Source organism: Diadema antillarum, unplaced genomic scaffold, assembly GCF_040938485.1.
Source record: "Diadema antillarum isolate AM-2024a unplaced genomic scaffold, OU_Dant_1.0 seq00001899_RagTag, whole genome shotgun sequence".
Taxonomy (NCBI): Eukaryota; Metazoa; Echinodermata; class Echinoidea; order Diadematoida; family Diadematidae; genus Diadema; species Diadema antillarum.
Window position 1 is genome coordinate 76,341 of NW_027272565.1, and position 26,101 is coordinate 102,441.

The 26,101-nt window shown below is 40.5% G+C and overlaps 1 protein-coding gene across 1 annotated transcript; it reads left to right on the top strand.

Moving 5' to 3' along the window:
* LOC139713054 (uncharacterized) lies at positions 1-26,101 on the top strand. The gene is made up of 4 exons (XM_071624814.1): positions 1-325; positions 17,543-17,878; positions 22,510-22,578; positions 23,451-26,101. Exons 1-4 carry the CDS (start codon positions 1-3, stop codon positions 26,099-26,101), a joined length of 3,381 nt encoding a protein of 1,126 aa, XP_071480915.1.

A 26,101-nucleotide genomic window follows, 5' to 3' on the forward strand; every position in this document is an offset into this window, starting at 1 on the left:
ATGGAGACCCACCACCGCTTTGTTCTTCTCAAGCACCTGGAGAGCATCTCGCGACAGATCGACCCGGCGAAGGTTGCGGCCTCTCTCGCCGATGACCATGGGGTCCTGCCCGCCATTCTCCGGGAGAACGTTGCCAGGCAACCGTCTCCCAGGCAGCAAGCGTTCCGCCTGGTGGAGCTGGTGGTGTCGTGCGGGCCGCAAGCTTTCGAAGCGCTCTGCAGCGCTCTGACGACTCAGGGCCACGAGAAATTAGTTCAGACCATCCGACAGGCGGAGAACGACACGAGAGTGGCAGATCCAGCCGTCCTGAGACAGCTTCGGAAAGGTAACCAAGGATTAATTTCTTTATCGAACCATAACATGCATGCATGCATCTCTTTTTATCGATGATTTGGTAACAAAGTGTAAAACATGACAGGCCAGAGAAATTGAGTTGTAGTCTGTGTAGTAATGCGTTGAGCTGTGCCGATATGTGTTGAGCTGCGCCGATAATGTGTTAACCCGGGTAAGTATGATTGTTTCAACTGCTTTAAGCACAACGTCGATAGTTGTATCGACATCGAATTTCGTGGGTTTTTTTCCTACTCTTTTTTTTTTGGGGGGGGGGAGGAAGAGGAGGAGATGCTCTTCGAGGACTGACCATTACTGAAAAAAAAAATCTCTTTCGAATATACGTCATGCTTTATAGATGTTTATTAGACATAGTTTCCTTATGTTTCATCGAACAACTATGAGAGAGAAAAAAAAAACACATGATTTTTGCAAAAATACCTCACCCTATAACCAACCATACTTGAATCAAAGATATTAATCCTAAAAATGGACAACTCAAATCTTTCATGAACCACTAGGTTTGTTTAAAAAGATTTTTGGCCCAAACAAGGTGGAAAATGTGATTTTTTTTCTTTGTGTCCGGCCGATCGATAAGATCGTGATTTCAAATAATCGTCAATTTCTCAGATTTAATGCCAATAATTGTGTTCCTATGACACAAACCATAGATATTGAATTTGATGTATAAGACTCTGGACGAACTGAAAATTAAGATAATATCAAAACCCAAAACTATTTTGATCTAGAAAAAAGCATACCACAATATCAAGCCAACAAAGAAGAAAATTTAGCCCAAGTAGGTTTTCAGCAAACCAAGTGTTTAGGGCAATTTTACCTACAGACGTGTGATAAACAATCAAGTAGGATACCATTTCTAGTAAGTTCCTTCAGTATCATAAAAGTCCGGAGTTTGTACTGAATTTATTACCTCCCTTCTTTTTGCATTAAACCTCTCATAACCACTACTGGAAAATGATTAAATGTACAGTTCATTTATTGTGGGGGCATGCCGATAAAGTTACATTGTATTGGCCAATCAGTAAGTGAAGTATTTCCTGAGATAAATCATATATTTCTGAATGGGTTACTCTTCAAGTCATATGGCTTGGTGTTTGAAAAAGAAACAAATGTATATCACGAAAAAAAAGTTTCCGAGTATGATCCTCTATGTTCAGTCGCTGATCGCAAGAAGTTAGAAAAGCATAACACAGTGCATGATCCGAATTTTATTGTCAAAATCATTCCAGCACACCATCTATGGATGCTGATCTAACGGAGCTATTGCATCATGTCGTCTTTATCTATGGGAAAACATGAAAGTTTGAGATCCCTCTCACTGTTTACAAATATCTTAACGCTGAATTACCTCCCTCCGAGATCTAAGAACTCTAAGAAATCTAAGATCTATCCAAAGTCCAGGGCTAACACCAAGATACGATGAGAAATGTTCAGCGCAGTATAGATTACGTGTGTAATGCCCCACTCTCTATCAAACAAGCAACACCTATGAAAGCGCACTGCAAGAAGTCCCCGGAAACAAACAAAGCAAAACAAACAAACAAACAAACATATTTTGTACTGTAACTGTCAATTTCATGCACTCAAAGTTTATTTCGCTGTTTGATATTCAATAAAGCTCTCTTTCATTGGTTCACGTTTCCACCAATTAATATTCGCCGAATTCACAGAATTGATAGATATCATTCCATTTTTGACAAGTATTCATTACTACCGTTATCGTCAACGATAGTGCGTCCAGATAACATTTGCCTTAGCACACTCTTTAAGCATATTGTCACGGCCGACTATTAAAGGTAAATCCGCGCGAAATTCATCTCGATCGTCACCAAAGATGAAACAGAGTAAAGATTATAGGATTATCATCATGGTCCCGTGCTTTTAGGAAATATTGCCAGTACTCGTCGTTCCTTCCAAAGGAAAAAAAAAAAAAAGCAATGTCTACATCTGATACTTGTATGATATATTTCCAAGTTTCGAAATTTTTTCCCCCATGATGCTAATTGAACTGTACTTTCAGACGTGATTGAGATGCTCATATCTAAAGTAGATATGAAATCATATTTAAACAAAGAGTTGAATGGAAAAAGGATAATTCTAATTTTGTAAGGTCAATTTTGTTAGGAGTACTTCTTGTCCAGGTCTTCTATTATTATTATTATTATTATTATTAGTAGTAGTAGTAGTAGTAGTAGTATGTAGTAGTAATGTTGTATGTGCTATAATGATTCCTCTTATCCCCGCAAGCAAGGCTGTTTTAAAAAAAAAAATCTTAAAAACTTGAATTGTGTATTCGGGAATTCGGATCAACGGCATATCAATCAATCTGAAATTTTCACTTGTAATAAATCGTATTTACGTGGTTCCTATCGTACGTCACAGGATTATCATTGTCCGACATTAATTATGCTGTCTGAGGTTTCGTCTGAAATGTGAGCTAATTTGACACGTGTTCAATGAGTTCAAATTAGATTTGTCTGCCTGTTGGCATCTAGTAATTTGCTCCTGGTGTGTGTCGCATCGATCATTTCATGAAAGCCACCCGACATTTACTCCCGTGCAGATGATATGATTTATAGATACAAGCAAAGTCGGTGTTTGTTTGTTTTTTGTTTTTTGTTCTGTCTTTTTTTGCTGCGGCCATCCCACTAGCTCGACACCCACGACCCATAAATGGCCCACGAGTAACGCAGCCCACGAGCTAGACACCGAGTAAAACAGGCAAATAATGCCCAAGAGCTTGACACTATAGGCAAAAAATCTCGACACTATAAAGTAAATTAAGCCCCGTGGTGCAATGGTGAGCTCGTGGGCCTTTTTTGTTGCATATAGTCGGAGCTCGTGGGAGTTTTTTACCTAGTGTTGAGCTCGTGGGCCTTTCATCTGCCTCATTTCTATCTCGTGGATATTATAGCTAACGTGGGCCTTGCGCCTATAGCTCGTGGGCTGTATGACTCGTGGGCAGTATGACTCGTAGACTCTATGTCTCGTGGGTGTCGAGCTCTTGACGTGCGCCTGTTTGTCACTGGGAGAGACTCTGGCTTTGTTGATTTTACAGGTTGGCAGTGTGCCAAATTCTTTCTTCCATGTGTAATGTCATTTTTCGTAACAAATTCGATTATTAGAAAAACCAACACGGAGTATAATCACTAACTTTTATCCAACGAAAAAGGACACCAAAATAGCAGAAAACGTTATATAAGTTTGTCTTTTGCTGGAAATTTAAAATAATACGTATACCTACGACCATGATCACTTTGGTGTCAGACTGTGCAGAACATTATGAATGAAAATCCGGGTCCTTGTGTATTGACGGATAGCTATACAGTATTTCATCACCGAATATTTTATTCGTGATAGACTCGATATGTTTTATGAACGTAATTGCGGAGGCGCTCATTAAGCTATACACACTTCGCTGGCTCCATTACCATAATGATATATTTACCCCCGATAATTAAAATGAAGATGTTAGCTCATGAAAGCATCCTCGTAGTCACTAAAGTACAAGGTCTCTAAACCGCATCCCTCTCCTACCCTTCCTCCACTATACTGCCTTCTTCGTAGTCTTCTTCTGCCTTCCACCGCCTGTTCGTCCTTCTCGTTCTTCTCCCATCCTCCTAACCTCCTCCTTCTCTCCATCCTTGCCCTCGTCCTTGTCATTCTCTTCCTCATCCTCATCTTCCTCTTCCAGCTCCCCACCCTCCTCTTCCTCTTCCTCATCCTCCTCTTCCTCATCCTCATCCTCTTCTTCCTCCAGCTCCTCATCCTCTTTATCTCCATCTCTTCCTCCTCCACCTTCTCCTCTTCCTCCCGCAAACAACCTCAAATTGGCAACACGAGCGTAGAATTTAATAATAGAAACATGCGTTGCCATGGTAATCAAAGCCGCAATGACAAGGTATCGACAGTTGCTGGTTTTTTTTTCATGATTGCTGTATGTTGATGTGAGAGACCAAATGTTTTACGCTAATTAAGTGGAACGCGTCAGATCGCATATTATATACAGCCGGCAATCTCGGGTCTTGCAAACTTTTATCAGTAGCGGTGCAGTCGTCTTTTTTTTAATCATCTGATAATATGCGCTATAGGATATGAACAAATTAAGAATGAATGAATGAAAAATAATGCCAATGAAAAAAAATGAATGCAAAAAGTATGATGCTTATCATACACACGGATACAGATACGTATAGGTAACCAATATTTAGTGAAATATACCTGTTTATATATATATATATATATATATATATATATATACATTTATATATATATATATATATATATACATTTATATATATATATATATATATATATATATGTATATAAACGTATAAAGATGATAAAATTATTGCATAATACACGTACACGCATATCATGGGCGTTATCGAATTGTTTACGTACAATTCACCTGCTTTGCTTCATATCTATCAAACACGATTATGTAAGCAACTGTTGTCCAGACAGTCATTTGCCGCAACGATACTCTTTTTCTGATATCGTCATTGATTCACAAGAAGAGTTGAGTAGTAATATAGGCGTTTTAATGATGTCAAAAGAGACAATGTTCATGTATAGTGTTGCGATGCCTGCGTAATAAGAGATCATGTTTTTGCGCACATATTATGAGTTTCTTGGGGTGCACTGCTAAAAGTCCGGTGTTAAATATGAAACACCGAGCTGGTGTTAAATTTCCGGTGCTCATTTATGGTGTTAGATTAACACCTCGCGCGGGTATCATTCCAAAATATGAAATTGTCTTCTGAGTAGTTTCTTGGTTACTGCTCTTCTTGTTGATTTTGAACTTCAACGCAGGACGATCAAGAATAGGCCTACTTGATGTGGTCATTAACTTGTTGATGTGCCAACAATAGCGATGCCACCCTGACAACGGCTGAGCCTGAATTAAATTGGGTCAGGGATGAGATTCAAAGAAAAATTATCGATAATCATAGGCTTCCAATAATAAATTCCTCTTTCACACCTTTCAAATCAAATTTTACGGAGAGAATTATCTTCCGCTCAGTTTTACTCAGCACACATGGAATCTTTGCTATATACAAAACCCGATAGCTTTGTAGTGAGTGACGAGTTGATTAAATTTTCACACGACGGTCTTACGTTGATATTTCCCGCAGTGAAGTTCCTTCAGGGATCAGCTTCTATAGAGTTAGCTGAGCGGAATAACTAAGAATGAGTCCATGCACGTCGATATAGGGCTAATGCGCGTTGAAAAAGAAGGTCATCGTATTAACTGCCGAACTATTTGCATGCCTTCTCATCCAGCCGTTTACCGACGCGGAATAATAATCTCGACCTTATTGCATCCGAAATCCAAAAAGTTGCAAACTGACACTCTCCCTGCAACAGCGCGAACAAAAGTAAGCATAATGATATCTCCACTTTGTAAACCACGTCATCCAAGTCTGTTACTTAGCGCACCGTAGACCTACGCCGCGAAAGTAATTCGCTTGACAGTAAAGGTAGGAGGACCCCACGGGATTTCCAATGAGGATGATAGAAGTCTTTTTTTTTAAGCTTTGGAAAGGTGCCAGCGTTGTTAGGGAAGGGATTATGCACGCATGCACCCTCCCACACACACTCATACCCGTATACTGTTGTCTATATATAGAGAAAGAGAAAAAAAAATCTTAACATACACGTAACGGCTACCAACGCAATACTATAAATACCACACAAATATATATATATATATATATATATATACATGTGTGTGTGTGTGTGTGTGTGTGTGTGTGTGTACACATGTTTATATACAGTATGTCAAAAAATACAATCAGATTTTTGCTTTGGTAACTTCCAATATGATTAAAATGTCTGAATGCTATTTCAGGGTGTTCAAATATACAGTAACATCTTAGCTATATTTTGCAGAATATTCCATAAAATTTGGTCAAGTGGTCATAGAGAAATGTGTATCTTTGTAAAGCATGTCATGGGTCCGTCTCTTCCAAGCTTAGCACCTGGATGCTCTTGGAACTGCATATTAACGTGTGAACACAATGGACAGAACTTGGAGGGAAGGGATTCCTGACATGTTCTACAAAAATCCTCATTTCTCTTTGACTGCTGAAGCAAATCAAATGGGGGGGGGGGGGGGGGGGGAGGGCTCTGTAAGATGTGAGTAATGAATTATAGTATAATACCCTGAAATTGTATTTGGATTGATGCACTGTTTTTAAAGTTATCATAAGAACAGTGCCGAAGTGACTGTGTGCGTTTATGACACTGCCTGTTGCTTTAAAAAAGAAAAGAAAAGGATGGTAACTGTCTTAATTAGGTCCTTCAGAGTCCTTGATGCAGGTGTAGAGGATTTTGTTGCCAACATCATGAAACAATGAATATCATTCTCTTTTTAAGCCCCCTCCCTCCCCCCCCCCCTCTCTCTCTCTCTCTCTCCTAGTCTGTTTATAAGTGCTTTTAGTGAATTATGGAAGAAAAAAAATCACCACTCCGGAACACATTGATCACTGGCCTTCCGCCCCTGTGTATGTTATTACGGAATGGTGTAATAAAAAAAAGAGTAATCAAGTTCAGACCCATACACTGTCAAGGCTCCCCCGATGCCGCCATGGCCGTTTCGGTCGAAGTGGCACAAGCTCAGGGTTGTAACGGTTTCAAAAAAGTCTGAGTGTAAAATAAATAAGATTATATGAACCTTTCGAAAGCTTAATAGCATCAAGCTAATTCCATCTGTTGAATAGGTACCTATCATGCGTGGCAAAAGCGAATGAGATCTACTGGCAGCACTGTAACTCTGATGGGCATAATCGTTATTTTGTTTTTAATTTTCTGGCTTTATATTGATGTATTTTCAGATACATTCTGCAGTTATTTCAATATGTTTAAGTTAACAATAATGATGAGATATCAATTAGTGACCGAGTAATCATGTGATAGAAAAAAAAGCAATTAATCAGTAGTGTGCTATATTTATTCGATACAAAGCCTTCTTTGATAACTTGATTTTCATAATCATGCTTAAAACATTGAAGGTCAAACTGTAATAGGCCATAATGTTGAAGTGAAAGTGGTCCCGAGAGTACACACGTATAGGTGTGGAAGATTTGAAAAAAAAATGAATGTAATCGTGATAACGATTTGCCACTTTGCACAATTTCGCGGGAAACTGCATAATGTTATGGATGCGTATTAAAGTTATTATTAAAACGTTATCATTAAAGTTATTATTGAAAACTGCGAATAAAGTGTAATGGTGGAGTGTGCATAATCCTGGGAATTCTTACTCAGCCGAGTAATTTTGCCAGTGTTCAGCGAGAAGAAAATACGAGAATGCACAGTCATCTTGACATTCTAATCAATCATTAATCGTCGTATTTCAACATTAAAATACATGCTTCTTAATTTGAGTCTTAAAAGAGAACAGAAGAATTCTATACATCAGAACCACTATGGAATGACATATTTTGAATGTCACGTTGATTTTCAGTTATCACGCTTTCAGCAGCATGCATAAAATGTGTAATCAAATCGGAAAACATTTTCATGCTTCATTCATTGGGTTATCATAAAAATCATATCTTTGCTTAAATTGGTAGAATTGCACGAGTTTTATCACAGAGTCAACGATATATTAGATAAAATTATCACACACACACACACACACACAAGAGCACAAACAAACAAATAAACACCCAGATACAAACGTGACGAAATCAACTTTTTTTGATCTTCAAATGTAAAGAAACCTTCATAGTAAATTCAATGATTTTTTTTTTCGTGTAAATGAAGGTGTATAAGAAGAAAAGAAACATGCACTACGACAATGTAGAACAATGCGTAGACCTAACTGAATAATATACGACAAACTCTATGCTGCCTTTCCTTTTTTCCATCTTGAAAACTTGATACCTTTGTTACATTTTACACCTAGATGACCAATAAATATCATATGATTATCAAAAATTAAATGCTATAAAAAATGATAATTTTGCATTTAACCTCAGTGTTAATGAACTGATATGCTTCATATGATATCTGACTTATATACAAAATCTCGCTCATCAATTATCATTTCGCGATTGGTCGGAATCACATACGTGTATTATATTTCTAAGCAGAGTTTTATGACATTGCCACAATGGAAATAAAGAAACGTGTGCTTTTTACGCAACGTTTCTTGCTAAAACTGAATGACCTGTATTAATCTGCTACCGTGCCCTCGCTCTTTGTAAATTGAACTCTGCGAAGTAACGGCGGCATAGCTAATCCGAATTTGGGGGCATCACCACTCTCTTGGCGATGATAAAAAATCTACAGCGTCGCTCACATTAATAGTGCATTCGCAATAATACAGGTCACGTGATCAAACGACCTCGATAGCAGGCCTTGGCCTTCATTTCTCATGAGGATCCTGCAGTCAGGGCTATGCTACTTAATCACAGTGTTGAATGATGTAGATATACATAATGAGACATGACTGTGACCTATGGCGAATGGGTCTTTTGGGTCACGTGACCGTGCAATTATATTGTACCTTATCGCGCACTCGTTAGTTTGATCGTGCATAACACAACCAGTCGATCGCTGCAACATTTGAAGACGTGAATGTTTATTCGGGTTATAATGGGACCCATTGCGAAACCAACAAAAGCGCTTCGTCCACGGTTTTCATGGTTCCATGTGAACATTACTGCGGTTATATAAATGTGCAGGCCTATTGTTCTATTGTAGCGTGGAGAGAATGTGCTGTGTGTGTGAGTGCCATGTATGTGTTTTAAGCAGAAAGTTGCTCTGCGGAATAATTTTCTCTTGTTTGACATTGAATCCTTGATGGAGATCAATTAAATATCTGTCGAATAGAGTCTTAATTGTAAGTCTATACGCTCCTCCCCAATCTCCCTCCTTCCCTCTCTCCCTCCCTCTCTCTCTCTCTCTCTCTCTCTCTCTATCTACCTACCTACCTATATATATATATATATATATATATATATATATATATATATATATATATATACATATATATCTCATAAGTATAGTACGTATAGGATCTATGACATACATAGGCAGTTTTTATGCAGTACACTTGCCTCCTAATATTGTGTCAAATATTGAGAGGCGTGAGTGTCAGGTGCTGTTGGTGGTAATTACACGACGAAAAAACTATTATCTCATCGCGTTTCGCATGATGTGGACCTTCGATCTACGTACACCTTCAAATTCCACTTATCTTATCAACTCAGAATTTGTTTTCTAGCAAAAGATATTATTAGGACTATATCAAATAGTCTGCGTAAAGATTGGTCGCTGACTAGTTATGTTGTATGCATGCAATCAGGCACTCATTCAGCCAGGACCAAAATCGTTATATGTAACGTCGTAACATCACGTCAGTTGTGCAACGCAAGAATTTGACAAGCCGTTGCCGCGGCTAGAATGAGATTCTGAACATTCATTTATACCATTATATTGTACGTGTAGATGACCTTGTTTATTGTTATAGCATAACACTTGACAGTCTCTCACGGGAAACCTCCATGGTCCATCCCACAATTATGATTCGTAATTACAGTATGGAGCTTCATACATTAACCTTTGAACATAATGATAATAATAATAATAATAATAATAATAATAATAATAATAATAATAATAATAATAATAATTGATATAATTTATATAGCGCCAAATCCACTCTGCAGAGTGCTCTAGGCGCGGAAGGAAGAGAAAGTGAAGGAGATAAAGGACACACAAATATCAAATACATATAATAAGTAGTCAAATTGAGGCTTTAAACAAGTGAGTTTACATACGAGATAAATGATGGCCATCGCTATAAATCGGAAATACACAGGTTCAAATTGAGTTGGGAGTTTTTCTTCTGAAGACCTGATCATCGAGCGATACCATCCGACTGTGGATTACCCACTGTATTTCAAAATTTAGCATCCAATTTGCATACATTTTTGAACATGTCATGCTAGTCTTGTTCAAGCGTCTTGCTTGTCATGAACAAGGGCGGTAATTTGGCTCAGACGGCAGCGCATCTGCCTCCCAGTCTAAATGACCCGGGTTCGATTCCCGAGTGTAAGCTGAATTATGTTGTTTGCAATCATACCGCGTCACCTCTGCAGTAAGAGGCAAAACACTCTGTCCCTCAGATGGGTCATAAAATGGGGACCCCGTGTGTGAGAGATTAAAACGTCATGCACGTAAAAGGTTCCGCTTCATTCTATCATCGCAAAGAGCAACTAAGATGCATAATTCGGTGAAGTGGTCTGCCCAAAGTATTCAAAACTGGTCCCCATGGAAGACCAGCTATAGTGCACCTGAATATGGTCTAGCCAGGCATCTTCTCAAATGGAAATGAAAGAAACAAGTAAGTAAGCAAGCAAACAAGCAAGCAAACAGACAAACAAACAAGCAAAAAACAACCGTTTTCACCAATTAGATTTGGATGGGATCTATATTTGTCAGTAAACCGATTTATACTGAAATACAGATTTAAGTTTTCGAATTTAAGTCACAAGGGATTGTCTATGAAACCCCGTTATACCTAATGGAAAGTGACATAAACACCAACTTTCCGAAAGTTTATTTTGTGGAAGTATAATTGATTATGCTGATTAAATGTTTTCTTCAAACAATTGCCGCCATCATTATTTTGATAAAGTTTCGCGGAAATACAGGACTTTCGCGGAAAGAGACCTCTCATTAAAAACTGAATCATGATATCATTATAAAAAAAAAAGAATAATCAGCAGAACCAGATAGTCGACAGACCCTGACACATTTGTTAATTGCTGGCTTTTCTCCGTTGAGTATAGGTCTTGAAAAATAGATACTCCGAATTCCCTCATTTCGACATTAGATTGATATTCAAAGAATGATCCCAAAATCGCAGAGGAAAAAAAGCAAATGATGCTGTTAATTTATTAGTAATTTTTGCCAGAGGGGGAAAAAACACAAGGACCGACGGACTGTAGAAAAGTGAAATGATACGACCATTTGAGAGAAGGAGAAGGAAAGAGAGAGAGAGAGAGAGAGAGAGAGAGAGAGAGAGAGGGGGGGGGGTGAGAAAGGGGGAGGGGGTAAGGGAGAAGGTGAGTGAAGGGAAGAGAAAGGGACGGGTGATTTTAGTGGAACAAGGACGTCAAAAACAAAAACAAAAAAATGAGAGGGATGCAATGGTTCGTGGTTATTGTCCGAGGAGTCAGCGTAGCCCGTGTTTCCAGTATAAAACATTCATTCAATTCGATTCAATTCAATTATTTATCTATTTATTCCCAAACATGGTCTGTGGTGTGTCCCAAAGCTTATCAGCTGCCATGGTAACATTGGTATAGTTCTATCCACAATTAGCTGTATAATGATTGCAGTGACAATGGACTAATACATAGGAAAAGAAAACAACTATCATGCATTCTTCATTTCTAAACAGATAAGCCAGTTCGCAATTCCACTTCGCGCATGAGCTGAAAAAAAGGTCATTCGTACCAACAGGCATGTTTTTTTTAAATTCACTGAGATAAGCATCTGTGATGTAATGATTATTCATGTAATCTTTATAAAATGTTGCTTGCCAGCATATCCACCTGACAGCAAAAGTGGTATTTGGCAATAACAATAGAAAGAGATCGTTAATACATTCAATGCATGATAATGAAATGGATGCTTTATCTTGGTCATCTGGTCTATGCAAGTTCATTCTTTGTTTGAACAGGATTGATGAATCCCACAAGTTGTTACGTAAAAGCTTATGCATTATGTCGCTATGAAAATGAGTGAAGTGCCCCTAACCGACTGAGAAAAAAAGAAAGGTAATTCGTGCCAATGTGCCCGTGAGCTAACTCCGAACTGGCTTATAATATCTGTTTTGTGTTGCCTAGTTAAAGGCATTATTTACCATTTTCAGATGAAGCAAAACCCAGCTTTAATAGTGCTTCAAAATAGTTCCAAAATGTGAGTTAGGGGTAGAAACAACCAATGTTAAGATGTTAATTAGTATAACCGATGTTAAATACTTAAGTATATAAAGTGTGAACAATAGATAAAATAAGATTGTTTCTAAATACAGTTATGGTTTATTGACAAAAAAACAAAACACAACCCAGTGACATACACATTAATATATTTTAGGCTTTAGATATTGCGAAATGTAATGGTCGGATTTTTGTTATACAACTGACCTACCAAATGTGATAACTAAAATTCTTCTTCTTTTTTTTTTAATCACTGCTTCCAATGGTAAACAGTACCTTTAAAAGAGTTGTGCAATATATCTTATTGAAACTTCTATTTTCAAGAAAATGTAAAAGCCTCTACTAGGTGACAAAAATTAATGTTTGCTGCATGTATACGCAAGACATACATACAGTGCAATTATGTGTGTGCGTGTGCGTTTGTGTCGTGAATACGTGCGTGGGCGGGCTTGTGTGTGTGAGTACACCACATGCAACGTTTGCAGGCTATCATACAGACTGAACATTGCTTTTGAATTTAATTTGATGAGTTTATTGATACCGGTATAACCGTTTCTTTCAAAGTAATTTTTAAAAAAGCCACACAATACATAGCGATATATTTGAGAATGGTAAGCACTGCATTGTCATCAAAGGTTATTCGAGCCTCATGTCCACACAAACGTGTCGCGACTTACCCTGACGTTTATTACGGAACCTTTCAACGATTTTGCCATATTTTAATGAGGTATGTTCCTCACGTTTCACGGCAAATTGCAAGCAGAGAGAGCAAACGAATGCAACTTTTCCTCCTCACGTTCAGTGTTTGAGTCTCGTCGAGACTATTTGACTTGTTCCCATGGCAACCGTATACCATTATTCAAAACTTTGCAGTCTTTGAGCGAGAGGGAACGAGATTTTAGGATCTAACGTTGATATCTGTTTGCAAGAGGTCCAGGTAGAAAACATTAAAGGGCAATAACGGACCATCTAAAATTTGACCGAAAAGAAAGAGTGAAATTTCGGAAGCGCAACGGTATAGAAATTTGATCAAAACCGGATAAAGATCGGGGAAGTTTTGAATTGTGATGTATCACTTATCTTTTTTTTTTTTGAAAAACAGATCTCGAACAGGTGACATGAATATGCAAATAAGAGAGGTGGTAATGTCATCTCCTCATCAATTTACATTGATCGCGTACACAAAAAAAAAAGAAAACAAAAAACTTAAAAAGAAATATTCATTTCTTCCAAGTCATAAAAGTGTAAAGTACAATGACTTTGCATAACATTGCTCAGGTGAGGTCGAACATGAGCCATTTGATTACAAAGCCTACAAAAGAGTTTCGCTTGTATAGGTTACTATCTAGACCAGAAGTTGAATGGAATCAAACGATATGATAATTATTACCACCGTTGCAGCTTAGTTTCTGTAAAGAAAGAAGCACTATGCTCTATCAATACGAGGAATTGGATAGGATAGCAACGACGACGGCGTCGAAGACGATGCCGACATTGTACGTCTGTTTTCAAAGTCCAAATCTCGCTGCAATTTTCCTACTCGAAACGTACCTTTCTGATCTACACTCGACCGAAACAGTGATTAAATGTGTGAAAAGCAATCTTCACGATAGATCCATTATAATATTTATGCAGGGCTCGACACTAACGGTGGCCCGGTGGCCCGGGGCCACCAAAATTGAAAGTCGGGCCACCAAATTTCAAAAGAGGGCAAATTTGGTGGCCCGCCTCGGGCCACCCATTTTTTTTTGAAAAGTACGTCAATTAATTCGTAACTTTTTGCGCCGGAAATTAGCAGTTATATTTGTTTAAAGGATGGATGAAAAGGACTGAATGAGTGCCTGAGAGTGAGTGTTGCGAGTTTGTTGAGGGTTATTTATGAGTAGATGTATGTCCAACTTCCAATTCTTACTATGACTGGATAAAACTTAGATATTTGACTCATTAAAAAAACAGGACTTTTAATGTTTTTTATTGTTTTTTTCGGGGCCACCAAATTTTTCTCTCGGGCCACCAAAAATTTGAAATTGAGGATTTTGGTGGCCCCATCGGGCCACCAAACAAAAAAGTTAGTGTCGAGCCCTGATTTATGTCAACGCTATCTAATGTATGAAACACATGGCATGCATTCTTAATCAGGAAAGTAATGACAAAACTGAATTACGTCATTAGCAACAGAAAAAATAAAACATGGGAAGCTTTGTAACGTTCTTAAACGACATTCAAAACACGCCACTATGTTGCGGCTGACATTATTTTTGACAGCAACAAACGACTAATCACTTCGCTGTTCTGCCATGCATCGACATTATCATGGACCGCAATATTTTCTTGCACTATCCAGCCTTGAGTTGGGAGAAAGATCATTTTGACGACGCAGCAAATGTTGTGTATTTATTTCGATATCTACACTGCTAGATGGTAAGCTTAAATCTAGTTGAGTTTGTGCAGTGATGAAGCGATAAGCATTGCACGGAAGCGCCGCACTTTCTTTGTTTTTCTGTGGTTGGTCTGCGTGTGTACGTAATTGTATGTCAGTGGGAATGAGCACGTTGAGCGTGCGAACGTCTGCTCTTGTGTGATCGTTTCGGATACTCAGTAGAACCACAGAGCCGGCATGGCGCCAATTTTGTGGCTACATTCTCTTTGATGTCGACCAATCGATTTAGGCTTTTGGTGATCCCTTTTATCAGAAATGATGCCTTACCTGAGGGACATCAATATACAGACGCATCAGAATATATTCACCAACTTTCCAAGTTCTGAATGGTGTATTGGTAAATGCCTTATCATTTTTGTTAACAGTTTTTATTTTTTAAACTTTCATCTTCTTTGCCTCCTTCAGATGCCTTGCAAAAAAAAAATGATGGTAATCGCCTTTGTGATCATGAAGGCCGCTAGAAGATTGCTAAAAGTTTGCCATGTATTATTTTGATAACTTCACAAGCTCATATTATGGAAAAAAAAATGGTAACTTATATCTAATTCGATGAGATAGAGGCAGATAATCAATCAGTTGACGAAGGCAACAAATCTAATTACGAAAACGAATCAATACCATTTATGAACTCAGCCCTGCGGAATATCTTACGAGTCGTATAGTCTTCTTCGAAAAGTCGGCTCGGTTCATATGCGAATTAAATGGCGTCTTTCCTACGTCACTTCGAAGTCCGTATGATATCTGGTCAATTATTCAAGGACGACCTCTGTCGCTGAAATAGGAAATCAATACATCATTTATAACCTTTCTTTGATCTACGTTGAACTTCAATCGATATCACAAACAACCCTGCATTCAGTCGAGCGCGAAAGAGAAAAGCGCAATGGCGCAACCGATACAGTCATTAATTTTTGCCATCTCTCGTTTTTGTCTTGACTGACAAAATGAACGCGCGGTCCCGGGTATAACTGGGGCTTGTTCTAATTACGCATGGTCATCAAATGGCCTCTTTAAGTAATAAGTCCCATACTGCTCCGCTGTTCACCTCTTTCGTATGATTGGATTTTCTTTTTTCTGTTACGAAACCACTTCGCCATTCTAAAATATTTTGCAATCGGTACCTCGCTGGGTTAGTTTCATTTTTCATCCGTACCTCGTGAACAGCAATACTGTGCATTCACTTGAATGAATACAACGGGGATCTGTGGACTCTTTTTACTTGCGAGAGCATTTAAAACAGACTATATTCAAGTGCACAGTTTATTGTACCTGTTTGTTATAGAGTACACTTCACTCCAATTTTTCATCTCTTAATCCGCGACCTTGTCGGGAATTAATCCAATTTTCAAGCGCTGCATCAGAACAAAGCAGATTAAAAGTGATATCATAAAAAATGAAGAATACAAAACCGGCATGCCCTTCACACTGGCAGCCGGGAAAATTGTATTACGTCCTACTTCGTATTCTAGATTGAAAATTAATAATTATGGCATGGCATGTCCAAAAAAGCACGCTTTCTCATTGATTACTCGTTTCGGTGGTCATGGTAACGTAGAAAATAGATGGTCAGTGACAGATGTCTACATGGGTCAGTGGGCATGGGTAAAAAGCGGTAAATAGAGGGAGAGAAAGAGAGAAACGGAAATGGACTCTTACTAACGTTTTAGCTAATTGCCACCGTCATGCTCTAAACACCACAACCTATCAAGCACCACAAACAGGACTAATCGTTGCATTTTTTAGTATCCCTCGTCTCAGCTTGGAGCTACCTATAAGAAGAATTAAAAGTTTATTTGACACAAATAAGGTTTTCAGATGGCTGATATATATATGTATATATATATATAAAAGCACAGCAAAATAAAGTGGTCGTAATAAAAAGGTTGGTCCCATCTTTTATTACGACCTCTTATTGATTCCTCTTAGAATGGTATGTTCTTTAATATTTCATAAATGATTTTTAATAACTCGCAAAAAGTTAAAATCGCCATCTCAACCAACACCATACCATCCCTTTAAACGTTGTGTCCGTGCACAAGAATGACATACAATGTTTGCACCTCAGCACTTACATTTTTTTTTGCAGGGAAACCTTTCAACAGCCCCTTGTTTAATTTTACCTATTGTTAGAATTAGTTAAATTTTTAATGGTCATCATCCTGGACAAAAATAGCTTACGATGCTGGTCTTGCGCATCCCAATTCTAGTCGGCATTTGGTATTCTAACCAGTCTTTATGTTTGGTGCTAAGTTATGCAATGTTACTAGTATTGATTTCTGTATCACACTTTATCACACTTTAATAATTCCTACAAATTTTGAAAATACGTATCAAATGCTCCAGAAGAATGAGCATTTCAAAGACACCGTCCTTTCATAATAATGTATGTATCTTTTTCATGACAATAAGTCCGATGATTATTACGACGATAAAATAAAAATAACCTCAACAATTGTAATGATTACGCCGTTACCATGACCGATGATAGTTCCAAAAAAAGTACCAACCGTTGGTACTTTTTTTGGAACTATCATCGGTCATGGTAACGGATAGACAGTGAGCTATTAATAGTATATCCATGTAAACAATATGAAGCAGTGATTCGGAATAAGTTTTCTTTCTTTTTCTTTTTTTAGAACAATGTATTTGCACCTGCTACTACGTTAAAATAGCTATCTTTTTTTTTTTCATGTAGCGTATTTCTAACTTGGTAAGAATTTCATTGCGCTTTACATACTATTACTGTTGTTCATTTTGTTGGTGTTTTTGTTGTTGCTTCCTCCGACAGCAACCTCAAACTTGCCGATTCCTCGCTCGTACGCCGATGTTTGCCGAAACAGCGCTCAAGCGTTCACAAACGACGTTTGGGTGGAGCACGTGATCCCGATCCTCAAGCCGCCGCTCGACTTGACCGAATCCACCGCCCAGAGAGTCGCCGACGAGAAGACGCGACAAGGCAGGGCCGAGGTGTTTCATGATTGGCTGGTTCGGCGGATCAGTGCGCATGGGCACATCGCCTTCTTCGCCCTTCTTGACGCCTTACAGATAACGTATCCACATGTGGCGGAGGAATACTGGGAGACATTGACCACAATCGTCATCACTAAACCGGATGCAAATATGGGTGAGAATAATTATCTTAAAGCATCGAGAATTCATGCCGTCTTCAAATTGTTATGTGTCTACGCGGAACATTCTCATCTCTCTTTCAGGCGCGCGGAGCATTTAATTATTTCTTTATCTGACTTTTGTGTATAACACCTGGGGTATAACAAAAGAACAATTCATAAGGACTATTTTACACAGTGTGTATATATTTACGTGTGTCATATTTATGTGTGTATAAGCAGTCACGACAGGAAGGAAGAACTAGCGGATGTTGCAGTCGTTGACTAAAATTGCCTTTAATGATGCTTTCGACCTTTTTAAGGGTCTTCGTCAGGGCTTGGCACGTGAAAATAGCAAAAAGCAACCAATTTGCAACAAAACTTAAACAGAATAAGGCAAAAACAAAAGAAAAACCAAAAGAAAAAGAAAACAGCAACATTGACATAATTATAGACATTGACTACACCGCAAAGCAGCAATATATGAAATACATTGACATGCACGGCAGTGTACGCAATAGGAGAGCAATATAGCATAAATACACATCAGCAAAAGTTATAATATCAATGTTTATACAACACCTTAGAATGATGTCGAATTGTGATTGGCCAAGAACATGTCACATGACATTCAATAGAAAATACCTATTGAGAGTGGCATGGGCCTATTGCACGGCTCGAAGGTATTATAAAATGGGTTCAAGAATGTAGCCAATAGGAAGCGCTGAAATGAGACACACCTCCTTCCTTTACTTCAGTACAACTGCACTGCCTGTAATCCTATGGTAGATTGCCGATCGTCTGTGCGCGCGGCGGCTCCTTTGATGAATTGCATGCATACGCGTACGCGCTGTCAATCCTGTAAACAACTTCTAGTTCGGGCTGCCGGCCGGCCGGCCTGTCTTCCCTTCATAACATATGTGGCGTACGTACGTATACTGTACTATACGTACACTTTGTACAGTACAGTAGACCAAGCGTTATGGGACCGGACGCGTACATGGAGTCACTTTGAAGAGCAAATCCAACGATTTAGCAGGTTGATTCTCACGCCGTTTTCAGAGTATGTTGTCTAGTAGGCCTATATGAGGAGTCTATATCAAGTCTTTAAGGTAAAGGGTGCATATTCTATGTAAAATAAGTAAGTTTTCATGCGGGTGTCCGGAAACCCAACCCCCATTATACTTATACACACTGTACTGTATGTGCGGGACTTCCGCGAGTGCGACGTGCGTAAAAGTTTGGGACGAACATCTTCGGACGTCTTGACCCACAAAGGTACGTGAAAAACGCTGAAAAATGATGTTAGTTTTCGAATTTTCGACCCATTTTATAAAACAAATGATGCACAGGATTATTTCGTGGCGTTAGTGTAGGCGTAGCTCACTCTCGGGTATTTACAATGTCAGAGACTCCAACCCAAAGCACCTTCTGATCTGGAGATTCTCCCGCCTGAAACCCCTAGCAAACGGGAGACTCCAAGTTGATGTGTGCGAAGCGCGAAGTTCCTAGGGTTCTAGATGCTCTCTGGTGCTATCTAAGGCTTATTTTTTTCAACATACAATAGCAATAAGTAAGAAATCCTTTCCAACGGGAGACACAGAGCCAGGGCGGGAGAAATTAAATCTCAAGCGGGAGAACGGGAGATTTTGCAAAAATGGGTTTTCGGCGGGAGATCTCCCGTCGAAAACTGGAGAGTTGGAGTCTCTGCAATGTAGTGCAACATGCACTCGGCTTCGCCTCGTGCATGTTTCACAATTGTAAATACCCTCGAGTGCACTACGCCTACACTAACGCACTCTATCCTGTGCATCATTTGTATATTATAAAATGGGTTCAAGAATGTAGCCAATTGGAAGCGCTGAAATGAGTCACGTGTGCGTGCATTATTTTCTTCAGGTATGCACTAAGAAGAGTCTCTCTTCCACCTCCCTGGCCTGACGTACATCACAATGTTTTACACTAGCAGTGCGCACTCAATCAGTTGTTACAAGTGCGTCACGCGCTACTATACGCGCTGTCAATCCTGTAAACAACTTCTAGTTCGGGCCGCGGGCTGCCACAACAGCCGGCGGCCTTTCTTGTGCATAACAGTACGTGGCGTACGTATACTCTTATACGTACGTACAGTACTTATTAAATGTGCGGGATTTCCGAGTGCGACGTGCGTAATGTTTGGGACGAACATCTTCGGACATCTTGACTTTTGAGCGAGTGCTACATGTAGCTGACTGGTATTGACCCACAAAGGTACGTGAATAATGCTGTTAGTTTTCGACCCATTTTATAAAACAAATGATGCACAGGATTATTTCGTGGCGGGTGCGCCTCGTGCATGTCGCACCATTGTCAATACTCTCGAGCGCGCCGCACCTTCACTAACACACTCTATCCTGTGCATCATTAGTATACTATAGCACGGCTTCGCGGGGGGCTACTAATGCACGGCCGCTCACACTTGCAAAGCGCCAGCAAACTACGTGCTGGCCGGCTGCGCTGCCGGTAAGTCTCACAGACCAGGCGGCGCGGCGGAGTACAATACTGTTAACGTTAACGTTAACGTGTATACGCGCAGCTACTTTACCTATAGCTAGTTGCATGTATAGCGGCCTTACCTACGGCTGTGTTTTTACTTTTGACTCTGATCTGCTACGTGGACCACAGTGATCCCAAAATCAAGACTTCATTTCAAGTTGAGAAACCGTAATTTGATTATTTTTCTGTGTTTTTATACAAAATCATTTTCGGAAATAGACAAAGTCTAGCACTGTTAGACCTAACTACTAGATCTACCGACATCTCAGCTCAGATCGGTCTAACAGTCGATCAGGCCTAACTCGATCTAACGTTAGTGTAGAATGGGTATAGACCCTGCAGAGTTTGTGATTCCTGTGACTGTGTGGTCGAATCATGACGAGTGTTTGAAAGCAGTACACTGGGTGGTTTACAATTCTCGGCCTAATTGTTACATTTATTTTTGGGCCTTCCTGAGTTGGCGGTCACTAATTTAGTACTGTGATTGTGGACAAGGTGTTGTATAAAACGAATAATTTATGATTTTGTTCGTGCATTGGGGCACGTAATATCGCACTCGGCGCGAGATTACTCATTCGCCACTGGTCTATTCAACGCGGCGCTACGCGCCTTGTTGAATAGACCAGTGGCTTATCTCGCGCCTCGTGCGATATTCGTGCCCTATGCACTCACAACTCATAAATTATTCGTATAATATGTTATATTGCTATTCTGGTGTAGAAAACTCACAGACTGCATGTTATACTTTCTGCTTTACATTCTGTGTTTACAGGTAGCCAGGGCAATAGGCAAAAGTCTTACGCCATCTTCTATGCTATGCAACGACAAACGATTAAATCTGTCATGACGAGAAATAAGACTGACGTCACAATGAATTTCGCTGAGCGCGATCGCGCATACCACATTGCGTTGTCGTCAATATTGTGGTTTTACGCGATTTGCCCAAGTTCTAATGGATTAATCTTTTTGACGCTTGAACAATGTGCCACATATAAAATGGGGAAAAAGGGGACATTCCGGTTCGCTCATATTGCGATATGCGGAGTTGATTGACGAACGGGTACGTGCTGCTGAAAAGCCGGCCAAGTACTTTAATACAGCATAACTCGTTGATAACAAAGGACACCAGTGACATCCACCCACACTCTATGAATAAAGTAGTTGTGGTGTCACAAGATTTCATGATATCGCATGCATACCTCCCATTGATGACATAAACGCAGAGGGTTTCGTAATACAATTGTATACGATCCACCAGGCTGACGCTTTGCTACAGGTGGCCTTCATGTGAAAGGGATGAAGGCATGGCTTATCAGCATGTATATGAGATATCACATCAGCAGGAAAAGAAAGAAGTCATATTCGTATACGGCCCCAAGTCCTGACGTTAGTTGTGGAGATCAATCAATCATCGCGTCAAACAGAGGATGCTTTCATGTGGCGTTTAATTTCGTGATCCCAGTATATATATATATATACATATGATATAATATTATATAGTATATACATATATTTTTTTAGGGGGTTGTCTTCTCTCCTGTTGTTTCTTTCATTACATTGTTGTTGCTATTGCTTGGTTTCAGGAGATTGAATATTCTGGTGCTAGTCAAAAGATAACCTTGAATTGGAATTTGTTGTGTATTTCGATTGCCATCTGCAGATTTGGTTTGATTTTTTTGATCCATTCTTTTGTGTCACATATACCCTCTGATTCTTTGTCGGTCTAGCTGTATGTTCATTCGTTTTCAAACGATAGTGTCTTTCCCTTTCCTCGCGCTCTGAGGCAACGGCGTTTATATAATGCATCCATCACGTGTATGGCTGTTGCAAACCATGCAAACGACTTCAAACAAAACTTTAATGGTGGTACACCAATCTAAACCACATGTATGATTATCATAGTACATGTATTCTCTTCCTTCATGCTTGGGGTGTGAGTAATACATCACTCGGACCCGTTGATATACAATCATGCCAATGTCGCTCACGCACCCTTAATTACCGATACGACAGTGCGTACATGCATGATGATAATGTCCATAGCTGTTTTAATAGTGGATTTTCCCAGAAAATGATTAACGCTCCGTTTTCCCTATCAACGTTTACCTTTCAGCTTCAAGGCTGACCGGGTCGAAGGGATCGAGAAACGTGAACGGAGCAAAGCCGCGATCAAATCCGAAAAGTGGGTTTTGCGACTTACATCTCTCTGTCATGTATAGCTATGACTGAAAAGTCACATTAAGAAACGTGATAATCCATGAAGTCAAAATATCTGTGTTGTACTGAGTAATACCAGGCAGTCTGAACATGATTTTGATCTTTCTGTGCGGCAATTATTGTTCTTCAAACTCGCTACGTAAATTTGCAAAGTAATTTATCCAGTTACTTATGTCAACTATACAAACAGGCTAGGATGCATGGGACCAATACGAGCTGTCTTCATAAACAAAAAAAACAAAACAAACAAAAACAAAATAGACCATAGTTACTTCGGGGCGGAAATATATATAATATACATTTTGTAGTTACCCTTTGCAGTTTACCTCTCTCCCTTGGCTTGTAAGGCAAGCAGCTACAATTAATGAGTTTAAGACCAGGTTAAAAACTCATCTTTTGAACAATGCATTTTGTCTTTGATTTACGTATGTCGTGATTATTACTCTGTAATGCGCAGTAGAGTATATCATTATAGTAGCTGCGCAATGTAGATGTCCTTTATTATCATTATTATCATTATATATCAGGGTTTGACATGAGCGTTGGCCCGGGACTACTAAAAATTGATGTCGGACCAACAACAAACTTTCATAAAGCTTATCCTTTGCCGTGGCCCGATTAGGGGGTTTAAACAAATAAGATTCAAACTAAATTGCTATGTTTCCTTTTCCTTAGCGTCATTACAGGCCTACTTATTTTTCGGGTCACCAACATTTGAATTCAATGATTTTATTCTCCAGAACAGGCCACCAGCGCAAAAAGTTAGTATTGAGCCGTGCTATAATACCCACAAAATGACACCAGTTTCTATGTAATTCAAATTTGTGTCATTCGCAGGCGATCTATCGTCCAACGGGAAACTACCTCGTGACTCGGAGAGCAATAATGCCGGCTACCACTCGCAGCTTGACCGAGCTGTCGAGGTCATTGGTGAGGCGAACTCGACGATCAGGAGGATGGAAGACCGGGTGAAGATACTGGAGACAGAGAAGGGCGACTGGGAGTCAAAGATGAAGGTGGCACTCCGGGAATCCTACAACTTGAGGACGGAACTGGACACTCTGCGGAAGGAGAAACAGGCCAAGCACGACATGGACCTGAAAGCAAAGCGCGCCCAGGAGAGACAGCTGAAGAACCTGCAGGAAGAGATAGAGAGTAAAGAATCCCTGATGGCCGACAGGGAGATCGAGCTGCGACGAAGGGAGCTCGAGGTCGACCAGAGTATCATGAAGGTGAGGAAGCAGCAGAATGACGTTGAGAAACAGCTGATAGAGGTTCTTGAGAAGGAAAAGGCCTTCGAGGGCCAGTTGCACGTACAGTCGCGGAAGGACGAGGAGCTGAAACGGCGAGACCGGGCTCTCACCGTCCGTGAATCCGTCATCGCCGACAAGGAGGATGTGTTGGTGAAGAACATCGAAGACGTCAAGATGAAAGAAGTCTCTCAGAAGAAGACACAAAGCGACCTGCAAAAAAGACGTGATAATCTTGACGACATGAAGCAAAAGAACGAAGAGGTCGCTCTGAAGCTTGCTGACAGGAAGAAGGCATTGGACTCGAAGGAAAAGGAGCTAGAAATCACGCTGATCGCACTAAAAAGGGACGAGGCGGACTTGTTAGAAAAGGAGGAAAGACTCGACCTCCTTGAGGAACAGTTGCATTTAAAGCAGAGTGATATACGAGAGAAGGAAATAGAGTTGGATAGGAAGGTCCGGGATGCCGATGCCTTTGCAAGGGAGAAGCGGGAGTTTGCACTTGAGAAGCAAAAGTGGTCAGCAGAAGCAGCCAGGATTCGCAATGAGTTGGATATCGAACGGAAGACCCTGAGGGAAAGAGAGCTTCAGCTGAAAACCAAGGAGCGAGAGTTTCAAATTAGAGAAAAGGAGTGGCGATCCGTCAAGTCTGCTCTAGACAAGCACCTTCATGACCAGGAGAAACTTGAGCGGTCGATCAAAGCCATCGAAATGGAGCAGCACCGAATAGAGATGGAACAGAATGAAAGGCAAAGTGCGATAGAGAAAGAAAGAGAAGAGAAAGATCAGCACGACAAGTTGATGTCATCGCTCAACGCCAAGGAACAGCAAATGATCAAGAGGATCAACGAAATTCAGAGTAAGGAGAGGAATATCAAATCAAGGGAGAGGAGACTGAAGGATGATGAGACCAATATAAGGAAACGTGAACAGCAGCTGAAAATGAGAGAAGAACAACGGTCAAAAGACGGGGAACAGGATATGTCTCTAACTCTAGAAGACATCTCAGAGACACAGACACCTTCATTCAGGCAACCAAGAAAACCATTTTCTCACACCCCTCTTGACCAACGCTCAACACCAGAGAGTGGGTTCTCTGACGGACATTCTGGCGAGTACAGAATCCTGCAGAGAGGCATTACTAGCGCGCATCATCGGAACCAGGCGTTCACCATCAAGGCAGGCAGTGTTCGCACTGTAAGTGAGATGAAGTCGCTCTTGATGCAGAAAGAAGGAATACCAGTTGCTTGGCAACAGTATTGCTTCAACGGTAAAGCGTTATCGGACACATCCGCAGTGCCTCCGCCAGAAACCCTCGCCAACGGGATTTTAGACCTCAAGTTGGCTGTCCCTCAAGGTAACCTCACCCTCGTCGTCAGGATGAACAGCGCCATCTCGCGTAAAATCGAGTTTGATGACGCCGAAACGATTGCAGCCGCCAAGACAAGGATCTACAAGTCGGAGGGCATCCCGCCCCATCAACAGAATCTCTTCTACGGAGAGATGGAGCTGATGGACAAATTCCATCTGCGCGACTACAACGTCCAGGTGGGTTCGGAACTCTTCCTGAGACTACGCTACGACGTCTTCGTGGTCATCTCACATGACCGGCTCCTGGAGATGACCGTGGAGGACCTTGACACAGTGGGTTCCCTTAAGGCCATGATATTCGAAGAGACTCACATACCTGTGGACCATCAGGTCATAGCCTATGGTGCCACCACCATGAACAACCACCGTCCACTGGCACATTACCGCATCACCGAGGGGTCCAGGATCTTCGTTGCCTACGTCATCCCCGTCATCATGGAGCCGCCGATGAAGGAGACTTTCACAGTCACCATCAATCTCCAGACGGATGGCAAAACGATCAAACGAATGATCGGCAAGTTCCGGGAGTTCCATCCGCCGCAGATGAATCTGGTGCATCATGGCAGGCTCCTGGACGACAACGTGCCCATAGTCGAGCAGGTCGTTCACGGTGGCACAATCCAACTCTATCGCCGCAACATACTGGTACTCGACGCGAGCGGCACGCTCCTGCTCGACGACGTGCAGCCATGGCACTACGTAGCCAAGATCAAGGAGATCATCTCTCGGAAGACGGGACTCCAGACACGACATCTGCATCTGATGCACGGCGACGTTGAGCTAAAGACCGTCAACAGGGCGGTCAAGTACTTTGGCGTTAAACGAGCCGACGTGCTCGTCCTTAGGACGGAACCTAGGCTGTTGTAG